The following is an 18,713-nucleotide window of genomic DNA, read 5'->3' on the forward strand; positions in this document are numbered from 1 at the left end:
GATCTCAGGAACTCCTCCACTTAGTCTTCCAGGGAATGGCCATCTTGTTGGATGGTGAGCAAAAGGTGAAAAATTTGAACTAAACCACTCATTTCATATGGATTAGTTTTACGATTTCTTTGTGAATTTTTTTAAAGTGACAAAGTGGTATTTGCATGGTGTGACAGATCTCTCAGATTTTATTAATAATATCTTTATTTGTGATTCAAAGATAAACGAAATGGAATGACTTGAGGGTGAGTGATTGTTGGAAATCTTTTAATTTTGGGGTGAAATAACCATTTAACAAAAATGACATAAATATAGACTACAAATTATAATCACAGATTTTACTCTTTTCGTAAGTGACTACACCAGTGATTCTCAATTCCATTCTTGGTGTTCCACTGCTCCACAAATTTTCTCTTATCTAACATACTTAATTCAGATCGTCTGCTCATTAGGAGAGTGTCAGATAAAAGAGACATTAAAAATGAGAAGAGTAGTGAGACGCCAAGAATTGAGAGGAATCCATGAACGAAGAATCACTGGACTATACACTGGATTATACTGTACTATACAACCAAAACACAAGAGCAAGAAAACTGCCCCTGTTCTGTGTACCTGATATGTTGTCATGCATCGCATCTGAATGTGTGTGTAGTAGGAGATGGTATTTCCAGTGGATTAGAGAGGTTAAGAGACATCCACAGGGAGGGGGAGGGCCACAGCCAAGGTCAAAGGGTAGTGTAAACTGACAATTACTTTCTCTCTGCCAATCAGGCAACATTATATTTGCCTATTGTTTAACAACAGCTGAAGTTACAGTTGAATACATAAAGAATCTTTATTTTTTCCCCCTTAGTTTGGATTCTTTAAACTCATATTTTTTTCTCAGCTGCATGTGATTTCCATTCAAGATCTTGTGAGGAAAATGTTTGTGTGAGGAAGAGGGGGGCCGGGGGTGTTCGAGGGAGGAAGTCCAGCTTGGCAGGGCAGGGCGTAAGCGAGAGAAAAAGAGAACAGCAGCGCAAACTACATAGGCTTGAGTGAGGACAAAAAATAGCCTGGGAAGAAGTAGATGTGAGAAAGACTCTACAGCAGGGAACACTACCACACACACTGCCTGGGCTTTTAGAATAGTTGCAGGGGGAATCATGGCCTCTCTGCTGTTGGGATCTATCTGTGTTCTCTACATCTTGTCAGCACTCACGCGTGCATCTTCCTCGCAACAGTTTAACACAGTCTACAGGGTAAGTCCTCTCTTTATGGCTGAGAAAAAAATAAATATTTGTATTAACGTCACATGCCAAAGGTTTCAAAATAAACAATTAAAATGATTCACTTTGGTTTCTTTATGATGTTATACTTGTTTGCAGATGATGCACATATACTTTTATCCAGAGCACTTTCCATAATAGTGTTGCATTCTTTTTAGCTCTGTGTTCGCTCAGAATTATCAGATACTAAAGACAGCAATCAAAAGAGATTTCAGTATGCTCTAATATTTCTAATTAAATTCAGCGTTCAAATTATTTGAGCTAGGCTATGCTAGTTCTTCTATGTCAATGAGTACCTCATTTGTGTTTTTATCTCTCCTGAAGAATTATAGAGAAAATATCCGGGATAAAGTTGCTGCTGAAAAGCGCTAGGCTATATAAATATATTTGACTTAAATGAAACATAAAGCAGAGCTTCAAGGGCAACTTTGGAGCAATAACTTTTTTCTATGGGCTGTTCTTACTGGAAATATTGAGAATTGTCCATAGTTGTTTATCTGGATGAAATGTTTTACTTGGCTGTTTGGGTGTGGACATGTTAAATCTAATGCTACATTAAACATTAAAGTTCAGTGTTAAATATGCTATGAAAACAAAACAGTATAAAATGGTCTATATGGAGAGAAGTTTATGCGTCTTATGCTTTGTAAATTTGCCCCCACCCCCACCTACCCAACCAGCAGCTGTTGAGAGTCTAAAATGTCTAATAGTCACTCGCCACCGGAAATGCAACAGAGAGCGAATGGAGGCCATCTGTTGGGGGGAGACATACTGATCTAGTGGGTACCCAGTGTGGGAACTTTCTTACTTATGCATTCCCTGTGGAACAGAACAAATTCAAGTTGTGTTCCAAAGCCTAATAAGCTAGACCATTTTAAGGCATTATAGTTTTTAATTCAAAGGCTGTTTCTCAAAGCAGGCAGCAAAAATTATGCTGCCTTCTAAGTAACCTTGATCCGCCAAATTCTAAGATAGCAGATGTTCATTATATTTCATAAATCATTCAATACCCGATGTTTAATTACAGTTTAATTACAGCGATCAACTTTATCAACTTTTAATCATATTGGTGGGCTGTGTATGTTATGCTTAGGTTATGCTTAGGCTGTTAGCTTAGCAACATGCTAACATTGCAAAAAATGGTGGAAACTGTTATAAATAGGCTTTTACATGCCAAAATACCAATGTAGTAACTGGTTGGCATTGTTTTGTTACCAACATAAACATTTTGTGAAGCTACACAATGTACTGTAGATGTGATACTATGCAAACTATGGGGACTTTCACACTGTCATTTTAGTTTGAAACAGTGCAATGTTTGCATGAAAAGTTGGTAATCTGACAACTGTCATGTAGACCTTGAAATGCACTGTGTAGCAGTGATTAGATTTATTGACTCAAAATGTAACAAAAACATGAACGCAACATAAGACGAGAATAGACAAATACTGAATCAAAACCAAGGCTATAAATACACAGAGGGATGATTAACATAACTCAGAACAGGTGTGACTAAAATAAGTAACCAAGGAAACTAACTCAAAGCACATAGACAGACAGACAGGCGGGTAAAACCAAAACTAGAACACAAAGCATAACCGTGACAACTGTGACATTATTTGTGCAATTGTGAATGCAACTTAGACGCAGGTCTGCATTTGTTAAGGAAGTGAATAATGTGCATGCATTTTAGCCGATGAGTATGGAAGCTTGTTACCGCCACCAAATAAAAAAATATATATAAAAATGTAATTGCAGTTTTTTCTCAAGTCAGAAATGTAAGATTAAACTCGCAATTCTGAGAAAAAGTTTTTTGAGAGAAATTATGAGAGAGAAAACCTACTTTGCTTCCATTCTATTCAGTGCTATTCATTCATAGTCTGGAAAGCCTTGAACATAGACAAGCAGAATGAAATGCCCCATTGCTGTTATATTCTATACCAGAAGTGTTAGAACAATGCTTGGCCAATCAAATTTTATGACCAAAACTAACAATTAAACTTCTATAATATAAATTGACCAAATAGAATTAGAATAAGTATGCAAACAGTGCTGAAATTTAGTTGTCCTCTGTTTTTATGATCTGGTATGTGTTTCTTGGTGTGTGGTTTCACTGAAGTAATGTAAACAGTGTGAGAGAGCAGGAGAGAGATGAGTTACAGGCAAGAAGGAGAGCCTCTGAAATGTGACTTTTTATTTTAACTAAATTTAAACTAAAGCAACTCAAGTTTGCATTTTATGAGTTCATGCATTCCCTGGGATTCAAACTCATGACCATGGAATTGTTTCTGCCATGCCATACTGTTTGAGCTACAGGAATGCTTAAGCATGTGTGTGTTAACTGGCCACTTAAGACGAAAGTATACTTCCCTTGTCCATGTTACACTCCATGATGTAATTTTATGTTATCGCCCGATTTTTTTGTGTGTGGACATCTGTGGACTATGGTCATGGTGAAAATTACATCAAGAAGTGGACTATGGACAAAGGAAGTATACTTTTGGCTTAATTGATTGACTCCCGGTTTCACAGACAAGGCTAAAGGGGTGGTTCGTAGTGATTTCACTTTTTTAACTTTATGCTCAAACAGCAACATTACAAACTAACTAAACAACATCTGCAAAGTTAGGACACTCAAAGTTCAATGCAAAGGGAAATATTTTCTTCTAAAGAATTCTTTGTTTAAGGACTAACAAACAACTGGTAGGGATTACAATGAGCTTCTTCCCTGGTTGGTGACATTACTAACCCTAAAATTTACAGTAACCATGCCCCCGAGAAAATGCAACAAAGGGATGAGGCCATTTTATTGCAATATGGTATGTAACACAAATGCAATAGCATGTCATAAAAGAAAGTTGACAACATGACCAGTTACAACCATAATTAAACTAAACCTGTTCTATCTTCAACATATATTCTCTGGCTCTGTTATCTTATAACAGTTCCCACACGAGCAATTTATTCTGTCGTCATGATAATCTATATCTAATCAATAACTTTAAGATAGTTAACTCCACATCAGCTACATAAATTCATCAACTAACCATTTGGAAATGTCCTGTTGCATTCTACATGTTGTCACTTCTTGAGTCTCCATCATTGTCCAACTCAAGTTTGAACATAAAAGGCTGAAACGGTTTGACATTTTCAGTGAGTCTGAGGTAATCTGAGGTGAAACTCCGCCCTCTTTAGAGAAGCATCTTATTTGCATTTAAAGGGAACACAAAAACAGTTTTTGCTCACCCTCAAAAACTAACAAATTTAACATGCTATAAAAAAAAAAAAAAAAAAAAGATCTTTGGGGTATTTTGAGCTAAATCTTCACACACTTGTGTTACAGATGCTGTACATAAAACGCACAAAGATGATGAGTATTCTAGTAAGTCTTTAATACAACACAGGAGATTCCAACAGGGTAGCAACAGTATAACATGAACATAAGCGTAAACAAGACCAGACCACGTGCACTGAAAACACAAACTTAAATACACAGGTAAATGAGGGGATTAAACGGAAACAGCTGAGAGTGATCGTTTTAGTAATCATGACAACAAAGGAGAAGCAGGAAAACTAAACAAAGGAACACATGTAAAAAGAAAGTAACAAAATAAGAGTCCATGAAAATGAAACTAACTAAACAGAACTGTAACATCTGGGACATCAGAGACTTATTTTACATCTTGTAAAAGTGGCATTATATGACCCCTTTAAGATAGTGCTAGACTAAAATGCATGTTTGAGCTGTTTTAACTGAAAGCAACTTGTACTGACATATCTTAAAATATGTCAGTGCCATTGTTTTGTCTCTAGATGCACACCAGTGATGTTTTTTTCCAGTGTACATTTATAAAAGCTTCGTAAATATCCTAATTGATCTTAGGCCTAATCCTGGGTAAGCCATGTCTGTGAAACTGGGCCTGAGTCATTTTGCATGTGCGAGTGATTTGAAAGCTCAAAAATAGATTAAAGCCAACTCTGGTTTACATTTATTTCATGTTTAAGTAAATAGCCTGTATTGTATAAAGTACTTACTATGTACACACGAAGCCGGAGCTTACCCTAAACTGTTCTTTTTTTTTTCCTCGTCTCAAAAAATATCTACCACACGAAAACACTGAAACAACTCAAAATGATGTAGTATACATGCCAGACCATTATGTGGCGCTGTAATTCTGTCACAGAAATGCACTTAAGGCAGCGAAGAAGACTTAGAGCAGGCGCATAAACCTTGCGTGCTGAATACAAACTATAGTAAAGCTTTATTTTGGCTCAGTATCGTCTGCAGCATGAACACAAGCATCTAGAGTCTGCTATTGCTGTTGTTGGTGCTGTTTTGTGGTGTTAACGCCGTCTGACTAGGGTCGACACGTGGGATGATGACATCATCATTTCAAAAAATATACGGATGACCCCGTCCACACGAAAACGCAAAGATGCTGTTTTCAAATTTATCCACTCTGGGACCCGGTTTCAAAAAATGGCGGTTTCACCTTTCGAAAACGCCGAATCCATGTGGATGAAAGGCCTATTCGATAAAAAAAAAAACGTGTCTCCGTGTGGATGGGGCCACAGATTGCTTCAGAACAGCTTTACCGTAATAAACAGGAACAAACAGTATCAATTATGCAAAAACTCAACAACAATAAATTCAGTTATAATCTTTCAACCATAAAGCAGCTCTGCAGAAGATAATGTCATTATTCAGCTCCAATCAATTAAATTATTCTGTTATCATTCGATAGTTTCAAGTGCAATTAACAGAATATTAATTGTCTTTTAAGCACCGACTGAGCAAGCCAAAGTGCAACTGTGGCAAAGAACAAAAACTCCAGAAAGCTCATGGTTGGTTGGGGCGGGGGACTCTTCTTCTCTGGCCTAATACAACAAAAATTAGCTGAATGATGATTCATGTCAGTGTTTTTGTAGACTTATATAATTTAAACTTTTTTCAAGCTGCTCCTTCTGCTTGTTTAGACCAGCATGGTCCACGACAGAATTGGGAGAGATCATTGATGTGGGGGTTGTAGTCTGATTGGCAGGATTAAATCATGGAGGTAGAATTACAGTATAGGTGTCACAAGGTGTTTGTTAAGGTGTGTGTTGCGAACCTAGCTGGTTCTAGAATAATGTATTGTGTGGTCTGCACAAAGGACTTGTCTGATCATTGAGGTCTGTGTAGAAAACACCAATTCAAAATTTAAAATGTTCAATTTTTCTGTCTTTATATGTGTAATTATAAAAGTATGAAAAAGGTGAGAGTCAGTCTATTGTTCAAAAGATCAGTTAATAAATTAAATTGGAAAAGAGATTGCTAAAGCATATTATGAACACCAGACAGTTCAGAAGTGAAACAGTCAGAGGGTGTGATGTATGAAGGTCAGCTTTGTTCTGCCTTGCAGTAGGAGCTAATTGAATTAAACAGTTCTCACTACACTACAGTACCAGCATTATCAGGCCACTCAGTAGCATTATAGGATGCTTGTTTTTTACAATTGCTAGGACACATTTCTCAATACCTAGGTCACTTTTGCAAAACTCTTCACACAGTTCTCCTTACCAACTTACAGCTTGGCACAGAAGTAAATTTCACATTAAAAATGCACCAAAACGACCAAAACACTTTATACATGTCTCAGATCAACTCATTAAATAACACAAGCAAAGGATGTCAAACAACAAACACACTTTGTCATTGTCACTCATACTATAGACATGTAGCACATTGCTGTTTATTCAGTTTTGTATTATGTTAGATTCTAAACTTCAGTTTTGAAAAAAGTATGTAAACATGCAAATTGGCCTGTATATAAAGTTTTGGCGATGGTCGTGTCCAAATGAGAAAATAATTAATGTAATTTGAAAGATGTAGTCATTATTTAAGGCATTTTGTGCAAAAAAATGTGTGAAGAGTTCTGAAAAAGTGACTACTGAGAAAGTGGTCCTAGTGATTGTAAAAAAACTAAAACTGTAATAGTATATAATATATTGTTCAGGTCAGTAAAATTAAAAATATTGTATTGTACAATACATTTTCCACAATATAACAACATAAACAACATAAACATCATGAATTATTACTCTCAAATCTCATATACAGAAACACACACTAAAAGAAAAGGTTTGGTTTATCCCACTGTTCCTCCTAAGCAGAAATTATGATGAAAACAGGAAGCCTCAGCTTCCCACGGTCCTTTGCCCTGAGAGTCCCGTGTGTGGAACGGATGTACATGATTAAATCATGTAAATACAAAACACTTATTTTCAGTGATATGGTCTTTATGAGAAATAATCTTTTTACATTGTACAAGTTTTTGTCTTTGGAGTATAAATATTTTTGATATTAAATCAAAATTTGAGGTTGAACCAAACCATATATAATTTGAGAAAAACAAATATAATTTGATAACTAACAGATTAGAGTCCAAAGCATGGATTTTTTTTTCACATCAGGTTTTTTTCCCACATTTCTTTAAAATTAACTGCAATAATACAATAACAAACATGTTTGTATATATTTGATTTATGAACTTATGATGTATTGACAAATATTCTGTGGTCAGTGACCTTATTTTTGAATCAGACATCAAATATCTTTATGGAAATGTTGCTCACAGAGCATCTTTTTGAGTAACTTTGTTAATTTTCATGCCAATCTTAGCACGACAGAGGCATTCTCACATGACCTTTCCTACTTATTCTGAATACTTCCTTAACTCAGTTATAGGGGCTCTAATTGTCACATAATGCTCAGAGACGCAAAGGTTGAGGATCCAAATGCAGTAGTTTATTAGAGTAATCCAGAATCATAATCCATAAACAGGCAATAGGTCAAGCACACAGGCAAACCAATACCAAACATTAAACATGGTCAACGGGACACAGGCAAAAATTGAGAAATCCAAGACTAATTACAGCTGCAAGCAGCAATAAAAGGGCCCTCGCACCCGGCCTCACCGCCACCCGTTGGCATCAGAAAAAACAGTGAGTAGTGGGCGACATGCATGTAAGCGAGTGAACACAGGAGAATTATGGCTAAGTCATTTCAAAGTGCCACACTTCCTGCTGTCAACAGGTGGAGCTTTGACCGCAACTGAATATTGCCATGTAGATGTCTTCAGGCAAGGAAAATTTAGCAGAGAAAATTCAAAATATCTCACTTCCCATTGGGTTTACAGATTTTGCACCCAGGGGCTTTTTTGTAGGGATTGGGCTGTTACATGTGTCTACCGAATTTCATAACTGTACGTGAAACGAAGCACGAAGGGCAATTAATTGAAATTTTGTAGGTGGCGCTATCAAGCCATTTTGCCACACCTAATTCTGAAACCCATATCAGACGTAAATTTTCACCACTTTTGACGCGTGTGCAAAGTTTCATGAGTTTTCAAGCATGTTTAGGCCCCCAAAAATGCGATTCATTTTGGAGAAGAATAATAATTGGCCAAGCAATTATAATTATATTATATTATATTAATATATTCTCACACCATCGGCCCTTGGGCCCTAACCAGCAGAAGATCAAAAACCAAGATACATGAAACCAGGAAAACAGTGTTGCCAACTGCTTTCAAGTAGCTAAAACTGGTAGCTGATATATATAAGCTGTCTCATTTCATTTAATTTCGGAGGCTGCATCCTCCAGATGACACATCCTGTGAAGGATCATACGGAGAGTCCTTAACCAGAATTAAATGAGACATCCTTTGTAGGACACTGTCACGTTAGGCACAGAGACAAGAGGGTAAGATCTAAGTGTAGCTTTAATGGGGAAATCCAGTCATGTAATCCAGGCAAACAAGGGTCAGAGTCCACAAAACAGTCCACAAAATCAAAGAAAAACACAACAGAAAACCACGAAACCACGATAACAAAAACAGAAACAAACTCAGTATAAATAGACAGACACTAATAACAAAATACAAAACAGCTGGGTGCAATGAAGTGCTAAGTCCCCGACCGAAGGCTCCCCCTGGCCTTCAAGAAGGTCGGTGTCCTGGCTGAATGCCAAGGCGGTGCTGGATGAACTAACCAGTCAGGTTCCAGAGGGTCTGGAATCCTGGCTGAGTGCCAGGGCGGTGCTGGAGGAACTGACCAGGCGGGTTCCAGCAGGTCTGGAGTCCTGGCTGAGTGCCAGGGCAGTGCTGGAAGAACTGACCAGGCGGACTCCAACAGGACTGACGTCCTCTATTTCCACTAGAGGGCACTCCTCCTGTCTCCAGCAGGTCTGGAGTCCTGGCTGATTGCCAAGGCGGTGCTGGAGGTACTGACCAGGCGGACTCCAGCAGAACTGACGGCCTGTGCAACGGCGGCAGCAGGGCAGACAAAGGGAACTCAGAGTCCCTATCAGGAAGAGCGGGCTGCTCGTTGGCTGCCTCCGTGGCCATATCAGGGAGAGCAGGCAGCTCTGGGATGGCCACAGGCTGCTCTGGGACGGCAATGGGCTCGGGCTGGCAGACTGGTCTTGAGTCATAAAAACTTGAGTGCATTCTCCAGGCACGCAAGATCGCCAAAACGTAGAAGGCTAAAGGCCAGAACACACCAAGCCGACACCGACGAATTAGCGTTGACGAAAGCAGACCGTGGGTTTGGCTCACGTCGGCAGTATCTGTGTCCAAAGTTGCCCTGCCACACCAAACTGACGCTAAACAGCCGACGGCCAAGCAGCACGTCAGTTCTGCGCCTGCGTGAGATGAAATGCCTTTCCGAAACAGCAGGCGGCAGTAGCTGAGCAGCCAATCAGAATCATCAGATGGCCAGACGGCCCGACGAGCTCCAACGCCGATTCAACATTTAAAATCGGCCGAAAAAAGGCAGACGAGGACCAACTTCAGCGGACGGTGCAGAACACACTGAGAAAACTTAGTCGGCCGACGAAGAAAAACTTGGTGTGTTCCAGCCTTAAGACCATCCTCCTGGCCATGACTGGACTGACATGGAGAGCGGGCTGCAGTGCCCTGCTCTGGGACAGTAGTGGGCTTGGGCTGCCCTGGGACGGCAGCGGGCTCGGTCTGGCAGACTGGTCCATGGTCAAATAAGCCTGAACGCATCCTCCAGGCATGCAGGACAACCAAAAAATAAAAGGTGAAGGCAGCTGTAACGTAGTTCGTAAATATGGGAAGAAGGAGGCGGGAACCGGTGTAATGTACCTTAGGTCATTTATTAGCTCAATTTAATTGTTACAGGGAATAAGAATTGAATCAACTGTAAATGATTCACTGTAAATGATTCAGAATTAATATTTAACACTTCATCAATTATTCGTCCAGCGGAAATTGAGGTTAGAGTATTTTACCAATTCTGGATAAAATATTATTCTGCGGCCAACAGTAACAATATTTTATTATGATTACTGTTATTATTGTAATTATTATATTATAAGCAAGAGGTAACTTGATCTTTAAGTTTAAGGCAGTAATTTGACACACAGCACAAGAAACTCGTATATGTGAAAATCAAAACAAGATTTATTGACTACTTCTAATGATTACAGGAAACTAAGGCTAAACACACACACACATACATACATGCACACACATTCGCGGAGTTGATGAGTTATGAAAAGTCCCAAGTTCAGTGCTAACTTAACTCATAACCTGAGGAAAATCACAAAAGCAGAGCTTTGGCTTGATTCTTTACGTTTAAAGGAGTTTCACCAGTTTCCAGCAAGAGAGAGAGAAGTTTGCTTGTACCTGTGTTTGCTCTGACAGCTGAGGTAGTCGGGTTGTTCCGTGACTCGTGTACAGCGGAATCCCGTTCTGGATTGGCTGTCTTTCAGGTGACGTCTTCTCGGGAAAGCCCTGTGGGTTGCGCGGAAGCTTTGAAGGATGTTGCTGTTCTGATTTGAGCGTCTGGCTTGAGCGGCTCTCTTCTTGGGAGACTTTGGTCAGATATTTCACAGAGGGTTGTGGAGTCTGGATGTGACGGCGTGGCTCGTAGTTGAAATCGGCGGCTGTTAGATGGAAAATCAGCCCCGATAAAGGATCTTCTCAACTTCTTCTGTTCAGCATGACCCAAGCAACTTTTCAGCTGTGGTCAAAGTATTTCTGACCGACTTCTGACTTCCAGCTTCTTTCTGACTCCGACCTTATTTCATATTTTTCTGACTGATGTTAGCTTGTTCGGACAGCATAGTTTTAAAGGAGCAATTCTGGCTCCATCCTTCAGATGCGATCCTCCAATGAGACGTTGCTACGGAGATTAGACACGCCTCGTCTATTGTCTATTGATCACATTGCGTGATATCTGCAGAACATTCTCCTGTTTTATTAACAACTTTATAAAGTTTCTTAATATTTTCCTGATACTGAATTTCAATGTTTCATTCACACAGAATTACAGAGAATTATAAACTCTGTATTTAGAACTCAAACATGACACACTTCTTACACACATATTACTAGACTGACCTAATTAAAAACAATGATTACAAGAGAAAGAAAATGCATACGGGAATCCAAACATATAATGCATTGACTCCAACATATTAGTAATCACATCATAGCAAATGTTATCCTGGATATAGTTAATACTTTAAGTAATCGACAATTGTCCCTTTTGAGATTCAAGATTGAGTCCTTAAGCATAGTTTAAACTTTGACCGGAGTCACGAGTGACCGGGTCAGGATGGATTGCTCAAACAAGGGAGGTATAGATAGGACAGGTTCGTCTTTAAATCCATTAATGGGTGTTTTCCTGTTCCGTCCGATAATACAAGAGGGTTTTGTGAGAGAATCAATAGATTTAATGTGATCAGATCCACGTGATGGGTTCTGATTAGTTTATTGCTGATGAGCTAAGAAGTCCTTTAGATAGAGTCCTTTGTTAAAAGAAGTCACGTCATCACCTCTGTTAAGGCTAGGTTTTTCCTGTCAGGAAATGGATCTTTTGGACCAAATGAAGCTTTGTTCAATCATGCCTCTGGCTGATAAAGCCATTTGGTAACATCTGTCGAACGGGTCCCTACACCGGCGAACATTCAACAAAACTTTAATTCAAAATAAACAAAGAACAAAACGAAAGTAATGCCGGCAGACCCTCTCGGACGTCTGCCGGCCACACAAACTTAATAAAACATAACGTAAAGTCCAGGCCTGGTCCTCTTTCATCCTTCACTGTAGTCGCTCCTCCTTTAATGCTCCCGGAGCTCCTCCGTGAGGGACTCAAGGCCGGTGCGCCTCCCAGGTGAAGCTCATTAACACTCGCGCCACCGGCCTCGCGCCATTCCCTCACGTCTCTCGCCCGCCCTGGTCGCCACAGCAGCCTTCTGGGCCAATGCAGGACTGACAGGAAAAGCATGCGGGGCTGGAGCAGTCTCTCAAAAGGCCTCCGGACCTTGAGGGATGGAGGAAGCCTTCCTTCTCCTCTTCCTCTGCCTCCATGGATGAGGTGGTGGCTCCAAGCCCACCTCTTCTGTATGCTCTGGAGCAAACTCACCGACTGGAGCGGTCTCTGGAGTGGACTCACTGGCTGGAGTGGACACACGGGCTGGAGCGGACACACGGGCTAGAGAGGATCCACAGACTTGAGTGGACTGATGGACTGGAGCGGGCTCTGGAGTGGAATGATGGGCTGGAGCGGGTACTGGAGGTAATTGAATTTGCCCATTCTTACGCAGATATAGGTAATTGGTGAAATTCCAAAAATGTAACTTCCCCACCAGCTCCATCTCCCACTGCGGCAGAGGGTCATCCAAACTATTATTGAACATGTCCTTAAGGACCGTATCAGGGAGATTTAGCCTCTCTGCCCGCGACCAAAATCTTTGGGTGAAGGCCCTCACCTCCATACCCCTCTGGCGAAGTGTAGTCAAACCCTGGGGACCGCTCTGACTTCCTCGGGTGCTGGCTGGCCGGACTCTCCTGCTGCTGGATCTGATCATGATCGTGGTTTCTGTCACGTTAGGCACAGAGACAAGAGGGTAAGATCCAATTGCAGCTTTAATGGGGAAATCCAGTCACGTAATCCAGGCAAACAAGGGTCAGAGTCCACAAAACAGTCCACAAAAACAAAGAAAAACACAACAGAAGCCGGTGACATAAAGTGAAACCACGATAACAAAAACAGAAACAAACTCAGTAAATAGACAGACACTAATAACAAAATACAAAACAGCTGGGTGCAATGAAGTGCTAATGAGTCCAGGAGGTGTGTTATGGGCAATGTAGTCTGAGTGATGAAAACCAAAAGTCCAGGTTGGAGTGCCCTCTAGTGGCAGACAAGGGCACTCCCAGTAATGATCATGACAGACACACAGGCAGGAAAGGAAACAAGAAGTATCACATTGCTATGCCAAAGTGTTTACTGCAGTGTCGTTGCACTCTCAGCAAATTAATGAAAAATATTTATAAATTTGTAAAGTAATTTGAAAATAAAATATATTGTTATATATTTGTAATATATGTTTTATTTTGGTTAATGCTTGAGGAGCTAGCGTATGTACTATAGATATATGTTACAGAGACAAAGGAGGAGGATATTAAGAAGAACAAAGTTTAAAACAAAAACAAGCTTGAAAATACTTACATTTAAACACATCTTCGCCTGTTAGCTCATTATCTCTCGCGTCACCGGCCTCGCGCCGTTCCCTCACGGCTCTCGCCCACCCTGCTCGTCACAGGCGCATTCGAAGGTCGCATTCGGAGTGTCCTACTTACTTTTCTGAAATGATACAGCCTCAGTGACGTATACAACCTTCGAATGCGACCTCCGGAGGACGCATCCTTCAAAATAAGACACAGCTATTGACATAACAGATAACAAGGGTAATGACACACAGATGGAAGAGATCAAACAATAATAAGTCCAGGCAATGGGTTATGTGAAGTGTAGGTCATGATGGTAAAGCCAAGGAGACAGGAGGAGTGCCCTCTAGTGGAAATCAAGGGCACTCCAGCTGGTGGATGCAAGAGAGAAAGAGAGAAGCTCCAGTATGAAACTTGAAATTTTGCATGCATCCTTTAGCAACTCTTGGATTTGGGGCACTATAAATTTGTGCTGATTCACCGATCATAATGGAAAAATTAATCCCAAATGAATATTGCACTAATGTAAAACAGCTGTGTCTGGGAGAACCCAGAAGTGCCATCACCGCCAAGTGTGTCTTAAATTTTCAATAAAACATTTTCCTATAGATCCTAACTGAAATCAGTTAATAAACAGATAAGACATGATTCTAGGGTTAGGACTTAATTTTTTTGTAATATGGCTCCAAGAATTATAGCCAAACCACCCCCAAAAAAGCATAAATAATTAATGCAAAAGGAATGCGAATGCTCATGCTTCAAGCTTCAAATCTCTCAGCACCAAATGTTTTATCCCATATTTCGTAATGTGTGTGTCACGGTCTGGTTGCAGCAGAAATGAAACTGAAACTTAGTGCAGCAGTCTTTATTGATAACCACATCAAACTAACACAAATGCTCAGGTTTCTAAAGAATACCAAAAACAAAAACCGAAAAACCAGAAAATAGCAAAAACGACAGACAACTAGACAGGACAAAACAAAACGCAGGGCTTAAATATATGAAGGAAGGAACTAATTAGACACACCTGAAACAAGGACTCTAATTAATTCAGTAGCCATAGAAACAAATAGGTAGAGAATGAAGAAGAACTGTGCATGAGTTTATGTGAACAAAAAGCAAAAACTCATCATGAACAAGGAGTTTTTTTTTTTTTTTTTTTTTTTTTTTACAGACTTATTAAATGAGCAATGGCTCAATGACATCCAGTCTATAAAATCTGACAAATTTGTGAGGTGATGCCCAACTTGCTGCTGCACAAATGTCCTGAACTAAAATGCCTTTAAATAGTGCCCATGAGGTGGCCATACCTCTAGTAGAATAAGCCCTCAGCCCTGACAGAGACCCATGCTATTATAACTTAATATAATAGCTTCCACTATCCAGTGGGACAGGCGCTGACATGAAATGAGAATCAGCCCATGAAACAAATAACTAATTACTGTTCCTTAGTGCATTCGTTCTGTCTACATAGTGACAACTCATGGACAAGGCACAGGCAATGATGCCCCTCATCCTCTGATGAGGGAAAAGGCTGCGAATGGAAAGCAGTAAATCCACCTGTTTACAGGCGAGAGCTGACTCACTTACTTTGGGCACAAACGCTGGATTAGTTTTAAGAGTTATTCTCAAGTAATCAATAGTGAACTGCATTAAGAGTTATAAACCAATAAAGCGTGAAGTTTACTAATCACGGTTGAAAGAGCCAATAAAAAAGCAGCCTTTAGCAAAAGGAGTTTTAATTCAATTCAGCTCTCTATAGGCTCAAAAGGGCACTGAGAGACCACAGACAGATCCCACAGCAGAATCAGTGACTTTGAAACTCTGTGCAGATGCCGTGCACCTCTCCTAAACTTGCATACAGGCAGGTGTTGACCTGTAGTATTTCTGTCAATCCCCACATGACAGGCAGAAATTACGGCAAGATAAACCTTAACGGTTGAAAATGCTCTGCCCTTATCCAAAAGTTCCTGCAGAAAAAAATCACATATCCATGACAGAACAGAGAAAAGGGATGATGTGTTTTGTAGCACACCATCGCTCAATCACCCTCACAGGCAAACCCGTAACACTCAAGTTTTCATGGGCCAGGCCCAAAGAGCCACTTTGTCTGGGGCTGGGTGAAAAATCTCCCCACTGTTGAAAAGTGGTGGATATAAAGCAAACTGCAGAGGATAACCCCATTATGGACATCAGCCCTGCAGATAGACATCCCCCAGAGCCGTGAGGGAACGGTGCGAGGCCGGTGACATGAGAGTTAACAAGCTTAACCTGTGAGGCGCACTGGCCTTGAGTCTCTCACGGAGCAGCTCCGGAAGCGTAAAAGGAGGAGTGACGACAGTGAAGGACGAGAGAGGACCAGGCCTGGACTTTATTTTATGTTTTATTATGTTTGTGTGGCCGGCAGATGTCCACGAGGGTCTGCCGGCAACGCAGAGTCTCGTTCCCTGTTCTCAGGGAACCATGGTTACATACGTAACCTGAGACGTTTCCTTTCATAAACCCAAAACCGTTGGTTTAATGCACAACCTCACCTTGAGAGGCAAGCCACTCAGAAAATGTATTCGTTAAAAGCACCTTTTACTCTCTAAGCGAGAGGAGTACAAAGCCAAGCTCCAACATGATACAAAGGAGGCCTAAAAAGGCCTACAACTCGAAAAACATGTGGCGTCAGCTAGTGGCAATCACGACCCATTCATGGTGATGAGTTAAAAATAGAAGCCAACACAACAACTGTGCCAAAATGCAACCTAAAAGGAGGCCCTGAGGGGCCTTCTACTTCCATAAACACATGGCATCAGCCAGTGGTAGCTACCTGACCAAAACCAGCCAGTAGGCCAAGTACTCGAATACTTAAATAAGAGGAGTACACACTGCGCCACATAACTCTATGAGAGGCCTACCACCTGGGAAAAACAGCACCAGGAAGGCTAATAAAACTTTTAGGACCTACCATAGCACCTACATAATATGGAAGGGGGAATGGGTATATGGCCAGCAACTCTCTCAAGAGAAGGCCAGAACTAGGAACTATAAAACCTCACAGGGATAGTAATAATAAGGGTGATGTAACAAAACACCTAAACCTAGCTCTTGCCTAGCCACTAACTAAGGCCTACTGGGCCAAGCAAAGCTTGGGCCTCATTTTGAATCCTTCAAATATGAGGAGAAAATGAAGCACTGCAAGCAAACTGTGTCATGCGGCCGATAAGCTGTCCTGCACACAAATAACTGAAGCAACGAGTGCTAAAGTATTAGCTGAGAAGCTACTCTAACATAGGAGGCTACAAAATAGAAGCCATAAAGCGGTCTGCATGTTTTGAAAACTAGCCAACCTAATGCTACAGTTATTTTGCCCAAAAAACCTTCTAACTTTACTGACTACATGCTCAGGAAAGCTATACAGGAAAAACAAGGTCTACACTTTTATAAACAAAATTATAGACCCAGTTTACCTTCCTGTGGCTCGTAGAATGAAGATTTCCCTCCTTATTTTAATGCATGAAGAAGGAAGAAATCAAAAGTTCTTTTAGGCCTAAAAGCACTTTCACTATCAAGCCAGAAGGCGGCCTTAGAAAAATATTAACCTAACTGTAAAAAGAAGCCCCTGAGCAAGTAGAAAGTATATATATATATATATATATATATATATATATATATATATATATATGGGAGGTGAAAGAAGAAGAGGAGAGGGTAGATATAAATCGCTCTTTAAATAGCTGGGGATTGATTACAAATGCAACTGTGTTTACAATCGATCACCCATTACTCTCTCTTCTTCCTCCTCCCGTCTGTCTGGCTCAGATCCAAATCTGAACGGCTAGGGGTTTTTCCATGCCCTCCTGATCTCAAACGCCGAGATCAGGAGAGAATGGAAAGTCTATGGGAGCTGTAACATTCATGGACAGAAAGGAACCATTCATCGAACCGTCCGCGTGCGGCCCCTTTCTTAACACGTTCTCATGGCAGTTGCAGCCCGCTGAAAAGCGCTTCCCAAAAACACAGCAGCTCCGCAAACCCAGCAGCCAGAGGAGCGCTCGCTATCGGACGTGGTGACGTCAAACACGGATGTGACCGTCATCCAACAACACATCCTCGTCAGTTCCGGGGAAGCCGAGAGAGAATATAAGTCTCTCAGACTTCCCAACGATCTCACCTGCAAGCCCTATGATTGCAGCCGCCGGGGGGCTAGAATCACCAGGCACAGATGCAGAGACCTCCTCCCTCGGGAAGAGTGTCAAATGAGAACGGAGCGTCCCGATAGGAGAGACGCTCACAGTGAACAATAGACAAACACACATAGACGACGCCCTCAAGCACTGTCTATGCGTTCGCTCCTCTACAGACAGAAAAATGCCAGAGACGTGTAAATCAAGTGTCAAACTCCTGGGACACGGATGAACACATTCTCCTGAACGTTTGCAGACATAAATGGAGAAAATTCCTAGCGGAGTTTGTGAAACAATGGCACGAACAAGACAGTCCCAAAAAGACGAGAAGATGTTGACTGCTTCCTCAGGCACCCCTTTTATACATCACGGTTCGCGCCATAATGACATCATAGGCTGTCTCCGGCCAATAGGATTGGAGTGTTGTGATTCTTGGCATTTCGAACACCTGAGTGATGGTTCCCTGTAGTGTGTTCAAATGCAGAGTTTAGTGCAGGGTGGGTGCAGGGTGGGTGGTCACCCTAGTCGTGATTGGTCTACCAACTGACAAACGTGATGTAATTGGTGATTCCAGGATCCATCACATAGTTTCCCAAAGTGAAATACTGAGCAAATGTTTGAAAGAAAACTGCGTGCTACTGTGGTAAATTTGCTCATTGCACAGCCCTTTTTTTCGTACCACGTGTGACAGCCAAATGTCCCACTGTACAGCCCTGACGTCATAACAAAATAGAAAAAAGTTTAAATATGTAAGCTTT

General features: G+C 40.9%; 1 protein-coding gene across 1 annotated transcript in view; it reads left to right on the forward strand.

Annotated features, from left to right (window-relative positions):
• The first annotated feature begins 1,003 nt into the window (after positions 1–1,003).
• The window catches only part of lama4 (laminin, alpha 4), a 69,354-nt gene continuing 51,644 nt past the window's right edge, over positions 1,004–18,713 (forward strand). The window contains exon 1 of the mRNA XM_067384707.1: positions 1,004–1,232. Coding sequence (XP_067240808.1) covers positions 1,137–1,232 — 96 coding nt within the window. The 5' untranslated portion in view covers positions 1,004–1,136. The remainder of the gene's footprint in view (positions 1,233–18,713) is intronic.

The sequence above is a fragment of the Chanodichthys erythropterus genome, chromosome 4, assembly GCF_024489055.1.
Source record: "Chanodichthys erythropterus isolate Z2021 chromosome 4, ASM2448905v1, whole genome shotgun sequence".
NCBI lineage: Eukaryota > Metazoa > Chordata > Actinopteri > Cypriniformes > Xenocyprididae > Chanodichthys > Chanodichthys erythropterus.